The sequence below is a fragment of the Carassius auratus genome, chromosome 19 (assembly GCF_003368295.1).
Source record: "Carassius auratus strain Wakin chromosome 19, ASM336829v1, whole genome shotgun sequence".
Taxonomy (NCBI): Eukaryota; Metazoa; Chordata; class Actinopteri; order Cypriniformes; family Cyprinidae; genus Carassius; species Carassius auratus.
The window spans coordinates 3404809-3425568 of record NC_039261.1 but is presented as its reverse complement, the minus strand read 5'-3'; the positions used below and the strand labels follow the sequence as shown (position 1 = coordinate 3425568).

Below are 20760 nucleotides of genomic sequence, written 5' to 3'. Positions count from 1 at the left end.
CTTATCATTCATAAATCAAACATAGCTATAAGTTACTGTTGATACTAAAATGAGAGATGTGAGAATTGCAAAGTATCCTAAGCAATAAAAAGCATAACCTACTAGCATAAGCTACTTAGTTATGCTATATGTTTTACATATTTACAGACCACAAATGCAACCGTTTTTTCGACTGCTATTTAATGTCACGTAGGCTAAACGTGTTTTCATCCTGAAGTTCTCTGCTTGTTATGTGGCTGCTGTTAAATATCTGCCTTGTCGGTCATAAATCTCACGGGTAGTTTAATTATGTGTCGGGAATCCGAATAATGCAGGTTGACGTAGTGAAGCTCTCCTTCGACTCGCCTCCCTCACATAAAAAAGCGCGAGTTTGAGGCGGGGATCAGATCCGTTCAGAGAGCAGAGTGCATCTCACACCTGTAGACGAGAGAAACTTTCATCCCTGCTGTCTCTAACCCCGGCTGGACGCGAGTTTATACTGATTCCTGCACAAACCGAGCTCATATTATAGCTTCTCATACATTTTCCCGCGCTCAGATCGAGTTCAAACCGTGAAGCGCAACTTTGGGCAGCGAGGCTGAAGCGATGGAGCCGTCCGTCCTCCCCGGCGCCGACATCTCCGACCTCTACTCCATTAACCCGTTTAATGTCACTTTCCCCGACGAGGTGATGGGCTTCGTTCCCGACGGGAGGAACTACACCGAGCCTAACCCGGTAAAGAGCCCGGCGGGAATCATCATCGCCATTTCCATCACTGCTCTGTACTCCGTTATCTGCGTGGTGGGACTCTTGGGAAACATCCTCGTGATGTATGGAGTGGTCAGGTAAGAGAGACAAAACAGAAACGCGTGGGGAATCTATCTATCTATCTATCTATCTATCTATCTATCTATCTATCTATCTATCTATCTATCTATCTATCTATCTAGTTTCAACTGAACCATTTTCCACAGTCATTGCCTTGAAACAATACAGTTTATGAAATATACACTGACCTTTTATGACATTTTAGTGATGCATGTAATATATGTGACACTGGAACACAAAACCAGTAATAATGATCATCATCATCATCATCTGAAAGCTGTATAAATAAGCCTTCCATTGATGCATGGTTTGTTAGGATAGGATCATATTTGGCTGAGATACAACTATTGGAAAATCTGGAATCTGAGGGTGCAAAAAAAAAAAAAAAAAAAAAAAAAAAATCACCTTTAAAGTTGTCCAAATTAATTTCTTAGCAGTGCATGTTATTACTCAATAATTAAGTTTTGATATATTTACGGTAGGACATTTACAACACATCTTCATGGAACATTATCTTTACTTAATTTCCTAATGATTTTTAGCATTAAAGAAAAATTCTTGAGAACAGTTCTTTCTGTTAAATCATCAGTGTATAGTTGACTCTTGTTTGCCCGTTTAGGTTTACCATGTTTACCTCTTTACATAAGAGCGGTTATAAAACTATGATGAATTATGAAATATAAGAACATATTCAAAGTAGGTGCCTGATATAAAAACCACTGCTAGAGAAAACAGGCATGTGTGCAATTCTTCTCTTCTTTTTCACTTTATGTGTTGGTTTTGGGTAAATTAATGTGTGAATCAGATATCTGGCTTAAAGGAACAAATGCACAATGTGATAAATGACTCATTAGAGCAAATTCCTCACCAGCGTGCAAGTCATGTATTAATGTACATCTGTAATTCGTTTCATGCCTTAGACCCTGGGGGTCAGCAATCTTAGATGATCGCCATAGGTTTTTTTTTTCTTTTTTTTCTCAGGTTGCAATGAGCAGTGTGGACGAACACAAAGATATGTTATCAGGTATCGATTGGTGGTGCTGTCCCTGATTGTAATAGATGTGCATCTCCCCCCATGTTAATTGGGCTGCTGACGGGGGGCTGTGCTAGACCTCTGCTTATTCATCAGGTGTCAAGTCTTGAGAGAGGAGATGTAAGGAGCGCTAGGACAGGAAACGACCTCATTTCAGGACCATCTGATGGAAATGGCATTATGGGCACAACCATGGCTATCTCAAGAGACATCTTGTGTGCACATACGTTCCAGAGTGTGGCATTCAGATGTGATAAATGTCTCTCTATGAGGTAATATATGCTCTCGGTGAGTGGAGGCGAAGAGGTGGTGCTAAAAAACTGACATTTCTAACCTTACCCATTTAAACTAAAGATCTATCAGACACCACTGTGGGCCTTGACTCATCATTTTAATAGCCTTTCATTCTTTTCAAAAAGCTTTTGTGTGTGTGTGTAAAGCAGAATATCTTTTTAATGTGTCAGCTTGAAGTTGACAGCCACAGCGAGAGTCTTGAAGTCGCCGGGATGTCTGGAAAATGAGTGTAAGAAGCAGCCGCCGCAGCTGTGGGTCGTCACAATGACAGTAATTGTTCTATTCTCCTGATACTGAGGTGCTTCGACACAGACAGCTTTAATCAACATACTAATTAAGTGCTAATTCTTCTCTGCCTCAGAGTAGACTAGAGCTTAGCTGTAACATGAGGTGCTTTCACTTTGAATAATTAGACAACTGTAAGTTGCACACTGATAAAGATATAAGTGTGCAGTGGAAACATAAGCAGAAATTATTATGATTGGCAGTTTATGATTAACTGATTTGTTTATTTTATTTTTCATGAAAAGATTAAAAGGTACTAAGATACGGGTGGATCTTTTTTCCCCCTAGAAATGACAAATGATTGTTAAAAAAAGAAAGTAAAATAAATTAAACAAAATGTAAGTAAATAAATAAGCATCAAATAACAGTTTGTGTTTACATGATATATGTGTGTTTACTGTGTGTGTGTGTGTGTATACATATACACACACACACACACACACACACACATATATATATATATATCATAGATAGATAGAGAACAACATAGATAGATAGTTAGATAGATAGATAGATAGATAGATAGATAGATAGATAGATAGATAGATAGATAGATAGATAGATAGATAGATAGATAGATAGATAGATAGCTTCTATATTTGTTGTTGAATACAATTGTGCACATATAAAAATACTCCGTAAACACACATATTATGAAACACAATCCTTTATTTTGAATGTGATGAATATTGACAAAATAAATAAATGTGTTAATTTAAATATGAATTTAATAAGGAAATAGAATTAAAACATAATGTATATGTATGTATGCACATTATTGGAATTTAAAAGAACCCTTTTCTGTTTGAATTCTGAGTAGAATTTTCAGAAATTATTCTAAATTAGAATTTAAAAAAAATATTTACAAATCTTAATGATTTAAAATAATGTGATAATCATTATAATATTTATTTATTTATTTATTTGTTTATTTACTTACTTTTATTTTCCATGGTGTAAAATCTGTTCTTGGTAAATCTGCTTTTTTTGATTGGTAACATTTAACTTTAGAGGTAAACTCATTGCTTTTTTTTTTTTTTTTTTTTTTTTTTACATAAATTCCTCTTTTTGAATTCAAATTCCAATTCAGCATCATTTCATATCTGGTGTAACAAATTGAGTTTACGAGAGCCTTATATTATACTCAACCCTGCTTCAGAATATTTTCAAGGTTTGTAAGCTCTTCTCTCACACAAGATAAGATAAGGAGAAATACACAGTCATTTAGCAGCAGCGGTCACCAGCAACTCGGAGCAGACCAATTGTACTGAAATTGCAGCAGTAAAAATTCAATCCTCTTAGCATTATTTTATGAGCAAGCCTGGAAACAGGAAATGATAGATCGAACAAGAAGCAAGAAAGAAACAAAATGAGTTCATTTTGGAATGAAGGCAAAGAAAAATCTGTTGAAATACAACCAGGTTTTACCCTCATGCAGGCGGACATCAGAAGATGGTGGGAGTCTGTGCCGTACGACTGATAATGATGGCGGCTCACACAATTGAGTTAAAGCTGAAGGCACTTGTCAGTAGTCTGTCTGAGGGTCTTTTCATCACCCGTCACTGAGAGCTCTGTGACTGAGGAGACCTGCACATGATTATTAAGGCTGCACTAGAAAGCCTGTTGTGCTGGTACAATCTTTAAAACAACAGCATCATTATTCTGCAAATGAGTCTCTATGGTAAAAGTACAGCATCACTACACAGGTCATGGGTAGCAGGTGGAACGGGTGGAGAGGAAGGCTTTGTGATGGAAAGAGTTTAGACTGTAATTGGTGTTCAGTTTATGTATGTCTGTAATTGCCTTGTCTTTTTGTTCTACTGTATAGTGGTGGCCATTAAGTATAGACTTACCCACAGGCAGATGTAATACATCTATGTCCAAAAAATATATTAATGCTGTGGAATTTTGCTGGAAACCTAATAATGGCTGATATTTTTTGAAGGAATAATTCTGTTGTTATTTAATCTCCCTCATGTAGTTCCAAACCCAACCCAGACTCATTGGAAAAATATGCCTGTGGCAGCAGTTCTGCAAAGTGATATTATGTTCCTTATTGCACATTTCAGGGTACTGTCAGAGTGAAAAGTTCTGTGAGTGGCATAAAAAGTGTGTTAACAGATGAATGTGGCATCTTTTATTTCGCTGGTTGTGGCAGTTTGGGGAAAAAAAAGTCTGCTAAAAGGTTAATGCTCTATTGTGTTTGAAACTAACATACCACCTACGCAAAAGCTGACCCTAAACCCAGACAGTGTTAACAAAAGCAAACATGAGATAAAAACACATTTGCAGAAGCAACCGTGCCATTTTAGCTTTTGTGTTTTTTCATGGTAACTCATGTTTCACAGGACTCATAGCTAAATGCTTTGCATCGCAGATACAGTGCTGTACCGGGTGAGCGAATGAGCAAGTTTACTATGACAGAAAAGCCATAAATGGAGCTATGTGATGCAAAATGTATTAGTTTACAGTTCATGCACTGTAGAAAAATTATTTCAAGGTCACATTATAGACTGCAACTGATAATCTGCCCTACAATCATATTACAGTAGTTTGAAAAGTAATAATGTCATTGGTGCTTTACTACCACTAGTGTTCATTGCAAAATTAAGTCTATAGGTATGTGTTTGCAGTTTTGGAGGCGAGTATAGAAGGATGTTTTTTTACCAAACCTACTATATGCATGTTTTTTTTTTTTTTTTTTGAGTGGAACACAAAAGGTAATTTTTGAAGAGTCTACAATCATCTTTGTTATAATATTACACTCCACTGAAGTGCACAAAGTCACTTCCGTTATAGCCCTTTAGATGTGCTGTGCCTGGTCTCATGTTACTGAAACCTAGTTCTTGTGTGCTGCAACCAAACAGCACATGTAGAATTACAATTCAACCTTGAGAGGTAAGATTTTCATTTAACAGATTTTCAGTAAGCTTCACTACATTAAGACTGAATATGGCTTCAGAATATCTTAAATACAATGTATGTGTGATATGAATTATTTCAATGGTACTTTTTGTTTTTTATTGATTGGAGCTTGACAGTGGTGGAAAAAGGAGGAGCAAGCACACTCTTCTAAATTTCTCCTTTCGGGTTCTTCAGAAATCAACCCATGAAAAAAGAAATATGATTGGCAAATTTCGAACAACCTAGGCTGAGATTTTATTTAAGAGTTTTTAAGAGTCAAACTATTGTACCTCGGTAGGAACACGTTTTTTGATGTTTTGTTTTCCTTGGTTGGAAATGTTGCAGAAATAATCCTACATATGAGACAAGACAAAGATTGTAGATGCAGAATATTTGTGTTTATATGCAGCTGAGATATACATAATGTCTTCATTATACATATCTGTGTGTGCGTGCTTCAGTCTGACTCAGCGCAGCATGCTTCCCTCTTAGCACAGTTCTGTGTGTGTGAGTTGTAGATCAGCCAACAGGGCAGACGGTCCAAACCTAACATCCTGCTCGTGACGTCAAAATCATACACAAAAACAGTATATTTGCCAGAGATATTGTTCTCTGTTGCTCACTCTAATAGAAAAACTGAACCAACATGAATATGCTGTGTATACGTGTGATTAAACCAATTGTTAGTGGACTACAAAGCATCACAATCATGCTTCAGTGTTTCTTAGCAGATTTAGAGAGATCAGCATATGGCAATGTGCCATTAACCATCAACTGTTTTTGTGCGAGTCATAATGAGCGTTATGAAAGGGGCTTATGAGTTACACAGTGACTTCAAAAAACAAAAGCACTGATCACGTACATGTCTCTTTGACAAATACCAGCAGATGCTGTCAGTGTGTACTAAAACATTTATCAGTACACAATGAAGTCCTGAAAAAATACTCCAAAAACATGCTCGCAATTACATATGTCAGGTTGTCAGTAACATAATTAGATTTTTATGAACACTTTGAGAAAAAGCACTATTGGGAATTTAATTGAGCAATTTAATGAGCCTGTTAATTGTTTATCTGATTGAATAATTTCTTGGAATCGGCATGAATTATCAAGGCTAGAAATGCTTTAATGCACAAGGAGGTTGTTCTCCTAGAGAAACATAATGTACCGAGGCTTAAAATGGATACATCAGCATTTCAGATGCACGGTGTTCAGAATCGAGCACAGCAAATGGCCATGAGCCAGAGCTCCTGTTTTGAGAGCCAATAGTCATATACTATATTACTGTGGACATACCAGAATTAATTGGATTCGTTTTGTAGGCAGAAAATAAAATAGATGGAAGAGATGAACACAAAATGAACAAATATAAGAAAGTGTACTGAATCAGCCTTGACATTGAGATAATTACAATGTCACTGCTTAATATATACTGGAAACCAGAATTCTTTTAAAAAGAAGAAACGTCTTCAGACTTAAAGGGGTCATCAGATGCAAAATTAAATTTGAACTGAAACGTGTGTTGGCAGTGTGGTACACAACCAACCTATAATGATAAAAATCCACCCATTGTTGTTTTTATTTTTTTATTTTTTTATCAGGATAAATAATATCCACTTTTTCAAATCAAGCCATTCTCAGATTTTTGGCTGTGTGATGTCACACAGACCCAAGCCCCTCCTATAGGAAAATTTTACTGCTCATTGGTTGCTTTTCCTAAGCTTAGGAGACTTATATGAGATTCTCTTTACATCTCTCTAATTTTAGTATCAACAGTATTTCAGATGTTACAGATGAGGAGAAATGGAAGTAAACACAAATAAGAAAATAAGAGTCGAAACAGAGAATGTGTTGGAAGAAACAGAGAATATCTCTCCATTGTTTTATCTGTCAAGACTCCATTATAGGAATAGTTTATTGCTTAGTGGTTGCTTTTTCTAAGCTCAGGAGACTTAGTTGTGATTCTCGTGTTTTTCTCTCAACAGTGTCTCAGATGTTTCTCCTAAAAATCCTTAGGAGAAAAAAAGTAGACACAACTGAGACATGACGAATGTCTGAAAGAAAGGAATCCAAAATGACAATACGAGAGAAACGTGTGCGATCTCATTATTGTCTTGCTGTAATCTCATGCAAGACTCCATTATAAAAATGTTTTACTGCTCAGAGCTTGCTGTTGCTTTTTTTTATTATTGCAATGAGGTTTTTCACCTTTAATGGTCAGGACAGTAGGAGTAGAGACAAGAAACAATCTGATCGTAATGGGGTAGATACATGACATTGAAGCTAACCAGAGGGAAGAAAAATAAAATAAAAAAGAGATCTCTTCACCATCTCAAATATTTATCCTAGACAGAAATACTCACCTTAAGATTGAAAGGAAACTTTTGCTTGACTCTCCTGCTTCTTAAACTAGTCTCGTGAGACAAAAACTCTAACACTCTCACAATGGTCTTCTTTAAAGTGCTGATTAAGTGATGACATAATTTCCATTCGTTTAACATTTTAAAGTTTAGCCTTGGGTAAAGTGATGGAATCCTCTTGGGATGTGGGATTAAATCAAAGACAGCCTCTTTTGAGTAGATGAGACTGACTTATTTTTATTTTATTATTATTACTATTATTATTATTATTATTATTTAGTTAGGATTAATGTAGTTCAGAAAAAAAGTTATATCAATTAGAAAGGTCGTCTGACTCAAACCAGATGCCTTCTTGCTGTGAGGCACCTGTGCTACCTTTAAACAATTTGACATTTCATTAATGACCTTTACGGGTTAAGTCAAAATCTTACTTTTATGATGTATTGTAAGCACAAATCTTTCCCATGCTGTCAGGTTTTGTTCTCATACTCTGTGATAATAATACAGGAGTCTGTGTTTGTGTGGTAATTAACTCTATATATGCAGACGGATATGTTCATGGGAACAGACCTCACGTTGAGTTAATTCTGAACAAAACCACTTTTTATAATGAATCTTCCCACACTCAGCATGAACAGACATCAGAAGGCATTTTCATCTGACGCTGTGCTGATGGGGCTAAAATACAAAGATTGTTTGCTAAGGGATGCTAATCCAAAAAACTTGGAAGCCCATGATTATTAATCAACATTACTGTACATTTTCATGCACAAAACACTGGCAAGGCAGCTTATTTGATACAACATGCAAATTATACAAGAAATCATGGAAATCTTGGAAGCAGAAGGGGAATTCACAGAGAATGAATTGTGCTCTCTTATCAAGTTATTAATTTGTATGCGCAGTTAGCGTTTATTGACCACCTGATTCACAAATATTAATTATGCAAAAGTAGTAACTGTTCACAGACATGCCCAATAAATAAGTGCTGAGCACAATTCGCTTGCGTAGTTCTCCATGTTGCAAGCTTGCACAGAATGGCAGGGTACGGAAGACGTAGCAAATTACTTGACATACTTTACGGAAAAACGCTTCTTAAAGCAAATGCATGTAAGTTTCACTTGGAAGATGGTTCACTGGCTTGCAATAATTTGATTGGCTTCTGTTTCAGTGACACTCTCTACCCAAACATCTGTTCTGGGAGTATGTAAGTTTGGTGAGTGGCTATGAAATTACAAGAAAAGGACAAAGTTATTTAAGGCACCAAAAAAAGAATGCTTGTGTACATCTGTAACATCTGCATCCACTATCCATTCATCCAACCGCCAGAGGGAGCCGTCTCCCGAATACTGAACACTGTCACTTCTTCTCTCATCACTTCCTGTCTACACCTGTTATAAGCCATGATGTTTGTACAACATGTTGCGAAGTATTGCCAGTTTACCCTGTCTCTACCAAGCGTTTCTCTTAGTCACGGATTGTTTGCTGATATATGTCTTACGCCTGCCCTTGACCTTGTCTTTTGGATTGCTGATTCGGATTTGTTTGCTATTTGGATTGACGCTATTATATACGACCCTTGGCTTGCTTTCTGACCACGATTTCTGCTCACCTATTGCCTCTGTTTGTATTGTTGTGCTTAATAAAGCTCTGCACATGGATTCCAACCCACAACCGAGTCAGTCTTCGTCACAGAATACTTCGCCTGACCAGAATCCAGCAGAGTTATCTCAACTACAGGCCGCGTTCAGTTATCAGAGAGAGATGATACAGGAGCTCCAGGGCCAACTCTCATCTCTGCAAGCTGCAAATGAACACCTGACACGTTACATTCAGTCCCTTCCTCCGACCAGGCCTGATCCGGTAAGATTTTCTTTACCCGATAAGTTTGATGGTTCACCTGAAAAATGCAGGGGATTTTTGCGTCAGTGCACCATCTATTTTGGTAGCCAGCCTGAGGCATTTCTGAGAGACTCAACTAAGTGCTCTTTCATGATGTCATTGTTAACGGGAAGGGCTCTCGAGTGGGCATCAGCAGTTTGGGACCAGAATGATAGTATTCGAACCTCATTTGATTACTTCTCCAAACAAATACATGAAGTATTTGAATACCCAGCGGGTGGGAGAGACGTTTCAATGCAACTACTACAGTTACGTCAAGGGAATCGCACTGCTGCTGATTATGCAGTTGAATTTCGCACCCTAGCGGCACAGAGTGGTTGGAATGAGGTAGCACTGAAACCAGTGTTTAAGCAGGGCCTCAATCAGACACTACAGGCCGAACTGGCATGCAAGGATGTTGGCTCAGATCTCCACCAAATGTTTTCAATGGCTATAAAAATTGATAATCTGCTACGTAATAATCCTCCGAGTTCGCTTGCTACTTCAATGTCCACCCCAACCACTAATTATCAGGAACCCGCTGAGCCTATGCAGATTGGTTTAACTAAAGTCTCTGTGGAGGAAAAGGAACGACGCCGAGCTAATCGTTTATGTTTCTACTGTGGTCAACCGGGTCATCAGTGTCGTTCATGCCCTAACAAGCCCTCCCAGATCAAAGTGAGTACGTCCTTAACCAATATGCTGACCAGTTGTTTTACTCTTCTCCTCACACTCAACCATGCTAATTCTGCTCATAGTGTTACAGCATTAATTGACTCCGGTTCTGCCCTAAATTTGATCCATCATGAATTGGTCCGTGAACTCAACATTCCTGTTATCCAGTGCATACCACCTATTAACATCACTGCCATAAATAGCCAGCCTATTGGTGGAGGAATTACCCATCAAACTGTGCCCGTTACTGTCAAGATTGGCCTGTTCCACTCAGAGACCATTTCTTTGTATGTCACATCTACACCACAGCATCCAGTAGTATTGGGTAATCCATGGCTGACTGTCCATGATCCACAAATTTCCTGGAGCTCCAAGGAGCTTACTAAATGGTCGCCATACTGTAACAGCCATTGTCTTCAACTCCAGTTACAATTTCCCTGTTTAACCACCAGTATTGAAAGCCCTGCATCTAATGAATCAGTTTTTATTCCCCCACAGTATTCTGACTACAATGAGGTCTTCAGCAAAACCAAGGCCACCCAGTTACCTCCTCACCGCCCCTGGGACTGTGCAATCGAACTGTTACCGAACACTACACCTCCCAAGAGCAAGGTATATCCATTAACCATTCCTGAAACGCAGGCCATGGAAAAATACATTGAGGAGGCTCTAGCATCTGGTTTCATCCGTCCTTCCACGTCACCAGCAGCATCGGGTTTCTTGTTTGTTGAAAAGAAGGATGGAGGTCTACGTCCCTGCATAGATTACCGTGGTCTCAACACAGTGACTATCAAGAACAGGTATCCACTTCCATTAGTTCCTCCTGCATTAGAACAGTTACGTGAAGCCACTATTTTCACCAAATTGGATCTGCGCAGTGCCTATAATTTAATCAGAATCAGAGAAGGTGATGAGTGGAAGACCGCCTTTATCACCACTAGGGGGCACTATGAATACTCCGTTATGCCGTATGGCCTGGCCAATGCCCCGTCTGTCTTTCAGTCATTCATTAATGAGATTTTCCGCGACCTTCTGAATCACTATGTTATTGCTTACATTGATGATATTCTGATCTATTCAAAGACACGTGAGCAACACATCAATCATGTAAGAAATGTTCTGTCCCGACTACTGGCTAACAAACTATATGTCAAGGCAGAGAAATGTGAGTTCCACGTCTCTAGTACCACCTTTCTTGGTTACAAAATAAGTCACAAAGGAGTAGAGATGGACACTGGAAAGGTTGAAGCAGTCACAAAGTGGCCACGTCCTACCACGATTAAGGAGCTACAGAGATTCTTGGGATTTGCTAACTTTTATAGGAGGTTTATCCGTAACTACAGTTCCATTGCAGCCCCTCTAACCTCATTGCTTAAGGGCAAACCAAAGAAATTATCTTGGATTCAGTCTGCCCAAACAGCCTTTGAGACTCTGAAAACTAGTTTTACTACAGCCCCAATCTTGAAACATCCGGATCCTGACTTGCCATTCATTGTAGAAGTAGATGCCTCTGACTTCGGCATTGGAGCAGTTCTGTCGCAGAGACATGGGAACCCTGGAAAAGTATTTCCCTGTGTTTTTTTTTCCAGAAAGCTAACAACCGCAGAAAGGAACTATGACGTGGGTAATAAGGAACTATTGTCTATTAAAGCAGCACTGGCAGAGTGGAGACACTGGTTGGAGGGAGCTCGCCATCCTTTCCAGGTTATTACGGACCACAAGAATTTAGAGTACATTAAGTGTGCTAAACGTCTCAACCCTAGACAAGCCCGTTGGTCATTATTTTTCACTAGGTTTCAGTTCACAGTCACTTACCGTCCAGGAAGCAAGAACGGCAAGGCTGATGCGCTTTCACGACAATTTGATTCAGATGAAACTTCTTGTTGCCAAGGTCCTATTCTACCTCCTTCAGTGATTGTGGCACCCATTCGCTGGGATATAATGGAGGAACTACAACGTGAAGGACAAACAGAAATCACGCCACCAGATTGTCCCCCTGACCGTCATTATGTCCCTGGGTCTCTCCGCCAACGAATTATACAATGGGTGCATACATCTTTAAGCTCCGGGCATCCTGGTATTCAACGGACAGTAGAAATGGTGCGTAACTCCTTTTGGTGGCCTAATCTAATTAATGATGTCTCTATGTATGTCAAGTCTTGCAGTGTGTGTGCTCAGTCCAAGACACCACGAGAATTACCAGCTGGTCTTCTTGTACCTCTACCAATTCCTCAACGCCCCTGGTCACACCTGGCTGTGGACTTAGTTACAGATCTGCCCAGCTCCAATGGCTACACCACGATCCTGGTAATTATTGATCGTTTCTCTAAATCTTGCCGTCTTATCCCACTAAAGGGCCTACCCACAGCTATGGAAACTGCACAAGCATTGTTTCACCATGTTTTTCGTGTTTATAGGATACCAGAGGATATAGTTTCTGATAGAGGTTCGCAATTTACGTCTCGTGTGTGGCAAGCTTTCTGCAAGCAACTGGACATTAATGTGAGCTTAACATCTGGCTATCACCCCCAGGCTAATGGACAGGTTGAGAAATTAAATCAGGAGTTGGGACGTTATCTCAGATCTTATTGTAGTCGGGAACAACAACGTTGGAGTGACTTTTTACCTTGGGCGGAATATGCACAGAACTCACTCACTCATTCATCTACAGGACTCACCCTCTTCAAGTGTGTTCTAGGTTATCAGCCTCTTATGTTCCCTTGGTCTGGGGAACCTTCTGAAGTGCCTGCGGTGGACGATTGGGTCAGAAGAAGTGAACGTGTGTGGGACAGTGCCCATGTGAGGCTGCAAAGGGCAATCAGAGCTCAGAGGATCAAAGCAGACCACAGGAGGCGTCCCCATCCCAACTATCAGCCGGGTCAGAAGGTCTGGTAGTCGACTCGGGATCTACGGTTGCGGCTTCCCAGCAGGAAGCTCAGCCCGCGGTATGTAGGCCCATTTCGTATATTACGGCAGATTAATCCAGTAACTTACAGGCTTGAGCTTCCTGCTCATTACCGTATCTCTCCTTCTTTTCATGTATCTCTGTTGAAACCGGTCCACCCTGCTTCCAGCTCCACTACTGAGGAGAGAGAACCTCCTCCACCACTGGACATTGATGGAGCTCCTGCGTACTTGGTAAAGGAGATTCTGGATTCTAGGCGTCATGGGGGCCGGTTGCAATACCTGGTGGACTGGGAAGGCTATGGTCCAGAGGAGAGATCATGGGTGGCTGCCAAGGACATTCTAGACCCATGCTCGTCCTGCACCCAGACCAAGGGGACGTCCTCGGAGAACACCTGGAGGTGTTCATAGAGGGAGGGATTCTGTAACATCTGCATCCACTATCCATTCATCCAACCGCCAGAGGGAGCCGTCTCCCGAATACTGAACACTGTCACTTCTTCTCTCATCACTTCCTGTCTACACCTGTTATAAGCCATGATGTTTGTACAACATGTTGCGAAGTATTGCCAGTTTACCCTGTCTCTACCAAGCGTTTCTCTTAGTCACGGATTGTTTGCTGATATATGTCTTTCGCCTGCCCTTGACCTTGTCTTTTGGATTGCTGATTCGGATTTGTTTGCTATTTGGATTGACGCTATTATATACGACCCTTGGCTTGCTTTCTGACCACGATTTCTGCTCACCTATTGCCTCTGTTTGTATTGTTGTGCTTAATAAAGCTCTGCACATGGATTCCAACCCACAACCGAGTCAGTCTTCATCACAACAACGATCCACTGTAGTTATTACAGTGGCATATTTAACACTTAACAGCTCCAAAGTCATAAAAATACACTTAATAATAATACCTAAAATTACTGACAAAATATAAAATGTACACACACACTTCTTTCAGCTAACATTTCATTTACCACATGCTTTCCACAGGCAGAAAAAAATGCAACATTGTGCCAGGAAAATAGCGCTATAGAGTTATATACAGTCACACTAGAGTTGAATAAGATGCTATGTACAGAAATTCTAATTTATATAAAAGAGGTGTGACGGCTGGTGAAAGGACAGTCTGGAAACAATAGCGAGTTAAAGGTTTTAATGAGAAGATATGGTGATGGTACACAAACAGACAATGACGTAGAGACAGCGAGACTCCGAAGGGATGGTGTAGCAGTGAGAAGTCCAGGCGGTGGTGTAGAGAAGGTGAGGAATCCGGATGTTGACAGCGTGAGGCAGCAGGAGAGAGTGGCACAGGAACTGCGGGGAATAGAGCCAAAGTTAAGTGTCCATGGCTTAGTGAACGTGCGAAGAGTGGATGAGGTTCTGGGAAAACACAGACATCCAAACGCAAAAACAACACTGAAGCCAGACGGGGGGTAAACACAACGACATAGAACAACGATCTCACAAACACAGGACGTGAGACAAGCCATTATGTAGTGGATGAGTAATGAGTGGCAGCTGTTGCTGATACAATTAACGGAGACACACAGAATTCACCACAAAGTGTAAACAACACGAGATCACGGTTTACCAACCGTGACAAGAGGTAAAGAAAAGTGTCTCTGTGCAGATACACATATCCAGGCCTATCAGTTATATTGGATTGTGGGTGGTTAGTGAATAAAGGTGCAATCAAATTAGCCAAATTCTGGTAACATTTTGAGAGCACGTTCACTCTCCATTGTCAGAAATATAACGATGTAAGAAACACAGCTCTCACAGAAATCCCTTTCAAACAAAGCAGGTTTCAACTTGGCAAACCAAATTAGTAGTTGCAAAGTTACTTGTAGTTAGTACAAGGTCTAAAGTGGACTATCAAAATAATGTCTTTCATCCTCATGCTACATGGGTCCTCATTGAAATATCTAGGTTTGAAAATTTGCTGAACAACATTAAATGTGAGTGCACATCAAAACACAGTTTGCAGTTTTTCTGTGAATCCACCCAGCCTGTGTCCTTAGTCCACAGGCCATCCAAATCTCTCCATCCTACGGGTGTTTAGAGGAACTGCTCAACTGAATCTCAGATGAATATTGAGACGTCTAGAGATGAATGGTTTCTTGACAGTGGCTTATCACTCTTGACTGCTGGGTAGGAACAGAGTGAGGACGATTTCAGCTGTTGTTAGTGATTTAAAGTGACGGTTAACAAAAGAAAACACAATAGAACACATGCTGTTCAGCTTTGACTTTGATATACCTTTGCAATAATAATAATTAAAACATTTATGCAACATAATATCTGATGTGATGTTTCAAGTAGAAAATTCTTTATAAATGTGAGACAGATATATGAAGAATAAAGATTATACATAATTTAGTCATAATTAAATGGATGAACTGACATTCACCAAATACAGCTTATTCTAGCAAAGCAGCTTATTCTACACACAATAGGAATAAAAACATACAATAAATTGAACCACCATCAATTCAAATACGCAAAGACGTATTTTTATTTTTCAGCCAAAACCAGCTCATGCCTTTTTTTCTCATGCTCTTCTCCTTCCAGATACCTTCAATACTGCAAATGCTTTAAATCTCACTGAGCAATGAGCAGGCTTGTGTTGATAGCTACAGATGAAGATAAAAAAGTGGAGAATGCAAGAGCCCATAATGCACTGCCAATTGTTCTGGACGATTGCTCTGGGAATAGGCATGAGATGAGATGGTTTTTCTTTAGAGCTCTCTCTATGGACTAAATGTGATTCATAGACATTTACATAACTGCCAATTACCTGGGAAAAACGGAGATCAAATTGTCTGCCTTGGGGATGACTAAAATTTATTTTAAATTAGTTTTTTTCTGAATTGCATTTTAAAGTATTCTTTTGTTCTTGGGTAAAAGGAAGAATTTAGTCCAATGTTGATACCATACTTGTGTGACCTCTCCAATTAACACACACACAAAAAACCTGCAAATACATCCTCAAATACCATGTATGGTTAAAAGGTTGAGCTTCATGCCAACCTGATATACGGACAACTGGGAGTAATAAATGGAGCTGTAATAAGTGTAGTCTGTGAAAACGCTCCTCTCCTTTGGGAAATCACATCTCTCCAGCATTTCACTAAAACACCTCCACCCACAACCTGCACAATTCAGCGTATGATCAGCAAGATATGAGATCTGCTCTTGCATAACTATTATATAATACCAGCTGTGTTGGTGTTAATAAATGTAGCTGTTATGTTATGCCTCATTGCCTAGGCCTAGGTGAAGTTGTATGATTGAAGTTTTAAGATGAAACATTTCTTTGCTTTTAAGTCCTATGTAAATTGTATACTATACATTGCATTTAAAAAAATCAACAACAATACCTGAATAGTTTTTTGGTACTTCATTTTCCATTGCATGGTTTTGTTTATTTTGTTTATTCATTCCATCTGATATACACACAATACAGAAATGTTGATAGAGTGCTTTTAAGGCTTTGACATTAATCCAAAAAGCATGAACCATTTATATTTACTGTTATGCACTTAGCGAAGCATTCTAATTAATCTGATTTATTAAGACCGAATTGTTGTGCTACCTTAATAAACATTTGGAATGCAAAAATGTTTTCACTTGTTGCATAACATTAAGTGTTTCTTCCATGATGTTGCCTCAGGGTAAACTAATTTTTCACTTTACAAGCACATGATGCATGCAAGATGACAGCAAAATGGTTGATAATGAAGAGATGTAGGAGGGGAATGTCTTATGCTCCATAACCATGCATTTTTGTGTGTGAAACCACCTTTTTCATCACAGATTCCAAAAAAAACAGCAACAACAGTATTTACAGTTATAAAGTGTTATGTAAAATAGAGAATGGGATAGATCCACTGAGCATGCATGTTTTCCTGGATCTGATGAGCTTTCATTCTTTGCTGTGTTCAATGAGGAAATTAATTAATATCTTTGTCATAGTGTCCTTTCAATGACTAAGGTGATTCCATAAGATTGATATCAGCACTGGCCAAAAAATGACTGCAAAAATAAAATATTTTTCATCCTTGTTCTCAATGAAGTGAAGAACAAATTTGGTTTCTGTTGTTTGGTTCCCAGTGTTTCATTACTGAATGAAATGGTGTTATTGAGCAAATTTGTTGAATAGTATGCTGACTGCTGACTCAATCCTGTTCACTAATTGATGCGAGACTTATAGACTTGCACAAACTCAACAATAATGTCCTCTGCATTTAACCCATCAAAGTGCTCACAGAGCATTGATTAGAGATGCACACTGCAGTTGTCAACCATTTTTGATACCATGCCTAGGGAGCAATTGGGGTTAGATAAAATAAATAAAAATTCAGCTCACTAACCTTTGGTTCCTGCCAGATGAAAATGTCATTAGTGTTCTGAATAGTGAGAACAGAATGAGCCATGCACTGATCCTTGAGGGACCCCATGGTTAGCACCTCTTCTCTAAAATAAGTAGGACCTAACCTTAAACCTACCTGAAAGTGTGGTTCCTGTTATGATGAGTTTATAGACAGTGTACAGAAGGGTCTGAAAATAATAAAGAAGCAGAGACAGGTCACTTGGATGCCATTAAATGTACCTAACTTCTAACTAAACTTTTGACTACTAAATGTTTTTGAGGTAAAAACTAGTGCTACCACATTTAGATGCTTTCTATTCTCTGCAGGCCTGTGAGGGAAACCAGAGCACCTGTTGATTTGACACAGATGTGCAAGTTCTCCTCACAGACAAAGGGAAAACATACAGCTCTTCACAGAAAAATATAAAACTCTTCACAATTTCCTAGCTCAGCTGGTTTCTGAACCATTTATTGTGTTTGGCGACAGTTTTACCCACTAAACCACTGTGCTACACCAATTGTATAAACTGCAAAGTGTAAGACCACAATAGCCATCCCATACACATGTCCTAACAAACTGCTCTTTTGTTTCTGTGTCTGCAGATACACAAAGCTGAAAACTGCCACCAACATCTACATCTTCAATTTGGCACTAGCAGATGCTCTGGCCACTAGTACACTTCCATTCCAGAGCGCCAAGTATCTAATGAACACCTGGCCTTTTGGTGAGCTTCTATGTAAAATCATCATAGCTATTGACTACTATAACATGTTTACCAGTATCTTCACCCTAACTATGATGAGTGTGGACCGTTACATTGCCGTGTGCCACCCTGTGAGAGCACTGGAGTTCCGTACCCCCATCAAGGCCAAAATCATCAATGTGTGCATCTGGATTCTCTCCTCTGCTGTTGGTGTGCCAATCATGATAATGGCAGTTACCAGAGTGACAAACCAAGGTGGGTACATATTTAAAAGTAAGATTTTTAGAAAGCAAGTTTTATTTGTTGGAAGATGTGTCTTGATAAAATCAAGCAATTAAAAGTTAACCTTCTTTAAAATCTAATTAGAATTCTGATTCTGATTCTAGAACCATTTTGATTTATTCCAAACCAGGTGCAACTGTCTGCATGCTGAAGTTCCCTGATCCAGACTGGTACTGGGATACAGTGACAAAGATCTGTGTGTTTATCTTTGCATTTGTGGTACCAGTGCTAGTCATCACAATCTGCTATGGTCTAATGATCCTGCGTTTGAGAAGTGTCCGTCTTCTCTCAGGCTCTAAGCAGAAGGACAGAAACATGCGTAGAATCACTCGAATGGTCTTGGTGGTTGTAGCTGCCTTCATTATCTGCTGGACACCTATCCACATCTTCATCATTGTGAAAACACTTGTAGACATCAACCAGAAGAACCCCTTTGTGATTGCCAGCTGGCACCTGTGTATTGCACTCGGCTATACCAACAGCAGCCTCAATCCTGTCCTCTATGCTTTCCTGGATGAGAATTTCAAGAGATGCTTCCGAGACTTCTGCCCACCCTTCCGAACCAGGGCCGACCAGAATAGCCTTAGCCAAGCAAGGAATGCCACAAGGGAGCCAGTGTCCGTTTGTGCACCTTCAGAGACAGGAAAGAAGCCAGTATGACTAGGCCTGGAGAGGATCCCACGGGGGTCCCAGACCAGAAGAGTCCAGCAGGACCTGCAATCTGAGGTCACTCAAATCTCCACTACTGAATTCTAGGAAAAGAATGGTAAAGCCACTTCCTACATTTTGAAAGCGTACTCAACACTGTCTCAAGTTTTGCATATTCAGAAGATAACCAGAGAAACTGAGTCAAGCAGCTCCTCTCCTGCACCATTTTTTTGCACTTTATATCTTTCAGAAGAAATGCTAACACAGTGATGAGCCTCTTCTGAGCCCAATGTCCAAAACAGGGTAAATGATCAGACTTTCGAGGTCCAGTGGATTTTCAGGGTCTGAAATCTTACTGGTTTTGAGGACCAAAAATCTAAATGAAGGACCATTAACAGAAAGTCTGCAAACAATGGATGAAATCCGAAAATGAAATTTGAGACAGGCTATGATAGCAAACCGTGAAGATGGGTTCCATTTGGAGGGAACTGCCTCAAAAATAAAAATAAAAGTATTTTCAGCAGTTTATATATTTAATTTCTTCTATCTCTCAGATATTGGACTGGTAGAGGACGAGCTGTGGGGAAATAGAAAAACTCAAACAAACATGGGAAATAAATGTAAAAACTCTGCTCAAAAGCAGTAAACCCTAGTGATGGAAACTCCAGGGGAATGATGGTAAAATATGTCCTGCTACAGAACAGACTGCTGTCTGGTTGGAGAAAAGTGAAGAATGGTGGTATGTTATGACATACAGACCAGAGAGTATATGGTTTAAACCATAATTTAGTGGAAGAAAAAATAACAATATGGAAAAATTCATATTGGTGGATTATTTGCCATTATTGCTGAAGACATGATCATGATACCAAACTCTGCATCAACTGTGGCTTCCTCTCAAACTTACTCCATTACTGTAGCCCCTGAACAAACTTATTTTCTAATGTTGCTGTTCTTTGTTCAGTTACAACGAAGGGGTATACAAAACAGACTTCTGAAATCCACCATTTCAAGGACATTCACAATAAGGTTTGCTTAAAACAGAAAGCAAATCCACCTGAAGAAACACAATAAATTACCATTTAAGAGTTTTGGAATAATGATCCATTAAAGGGGTCATATGATTTCGCTACAAAAAAACAGTATTTTGTGTATTTGTTGTAATGAAATGTAGTATTATTTTCCACACACTGCACATTATTGTTTCTCTATGCCACACCTTTCTGAAACGTGTACATTTTTACAAAGCTCATCGGTCTAAAAAAAATCATTACAAACAAGACATTTGTAGCATCCAGTGGGGACATAATTACGGATTATAATGACTTGTACTGTCTTTTTATGCGTTGCATTCCATTGTTCTGCATAAACAAAAAAAAACATGTCTACATTTTTGATGAGAGAAACAACTAACAACAAAAGCTACTTTACATTTGCGTTTGACACATCAGTGGCAAATTATTTAAATATTTAAACGTACTTACAGACTGTGAGTCAGAACAGCCGACATTGTAACCAGGAAACAGTCCTCCATAAAATGCACTGTACACATCTGAATATTTGGATTGAACTATTCTGGAACAGTGTTGTTCCTTACAACTTAACCACTGA

General features: G+C 39.3%; 1 protein-coding gene across 1 annotated transcript; it reads left to right on the top strand.

Moving 5' to 3' along the window:
• Positions 1-281: 281 nt before the first annotated feature.
• LOC113119149 (delta-type opioid receptor-like) lies at positions 282-20328 on the top strand. Its single transcript, XM_026288389.1, has 3 exons — positions 282-824; positions 18119-18474; positions 18632-20328. Exons 1-3 carry the CDS (start codon positions 586-588, stop codon positions 19159-19161), a joined length of 1125 nt encoding a protein of 374 aa, XP_026144174.1. The 5' UTR covers positions 282-585; the 3' UTR covers positions 19162-20328.
• Positions 20329-20760: the final 432 nt, after the last annotated feature.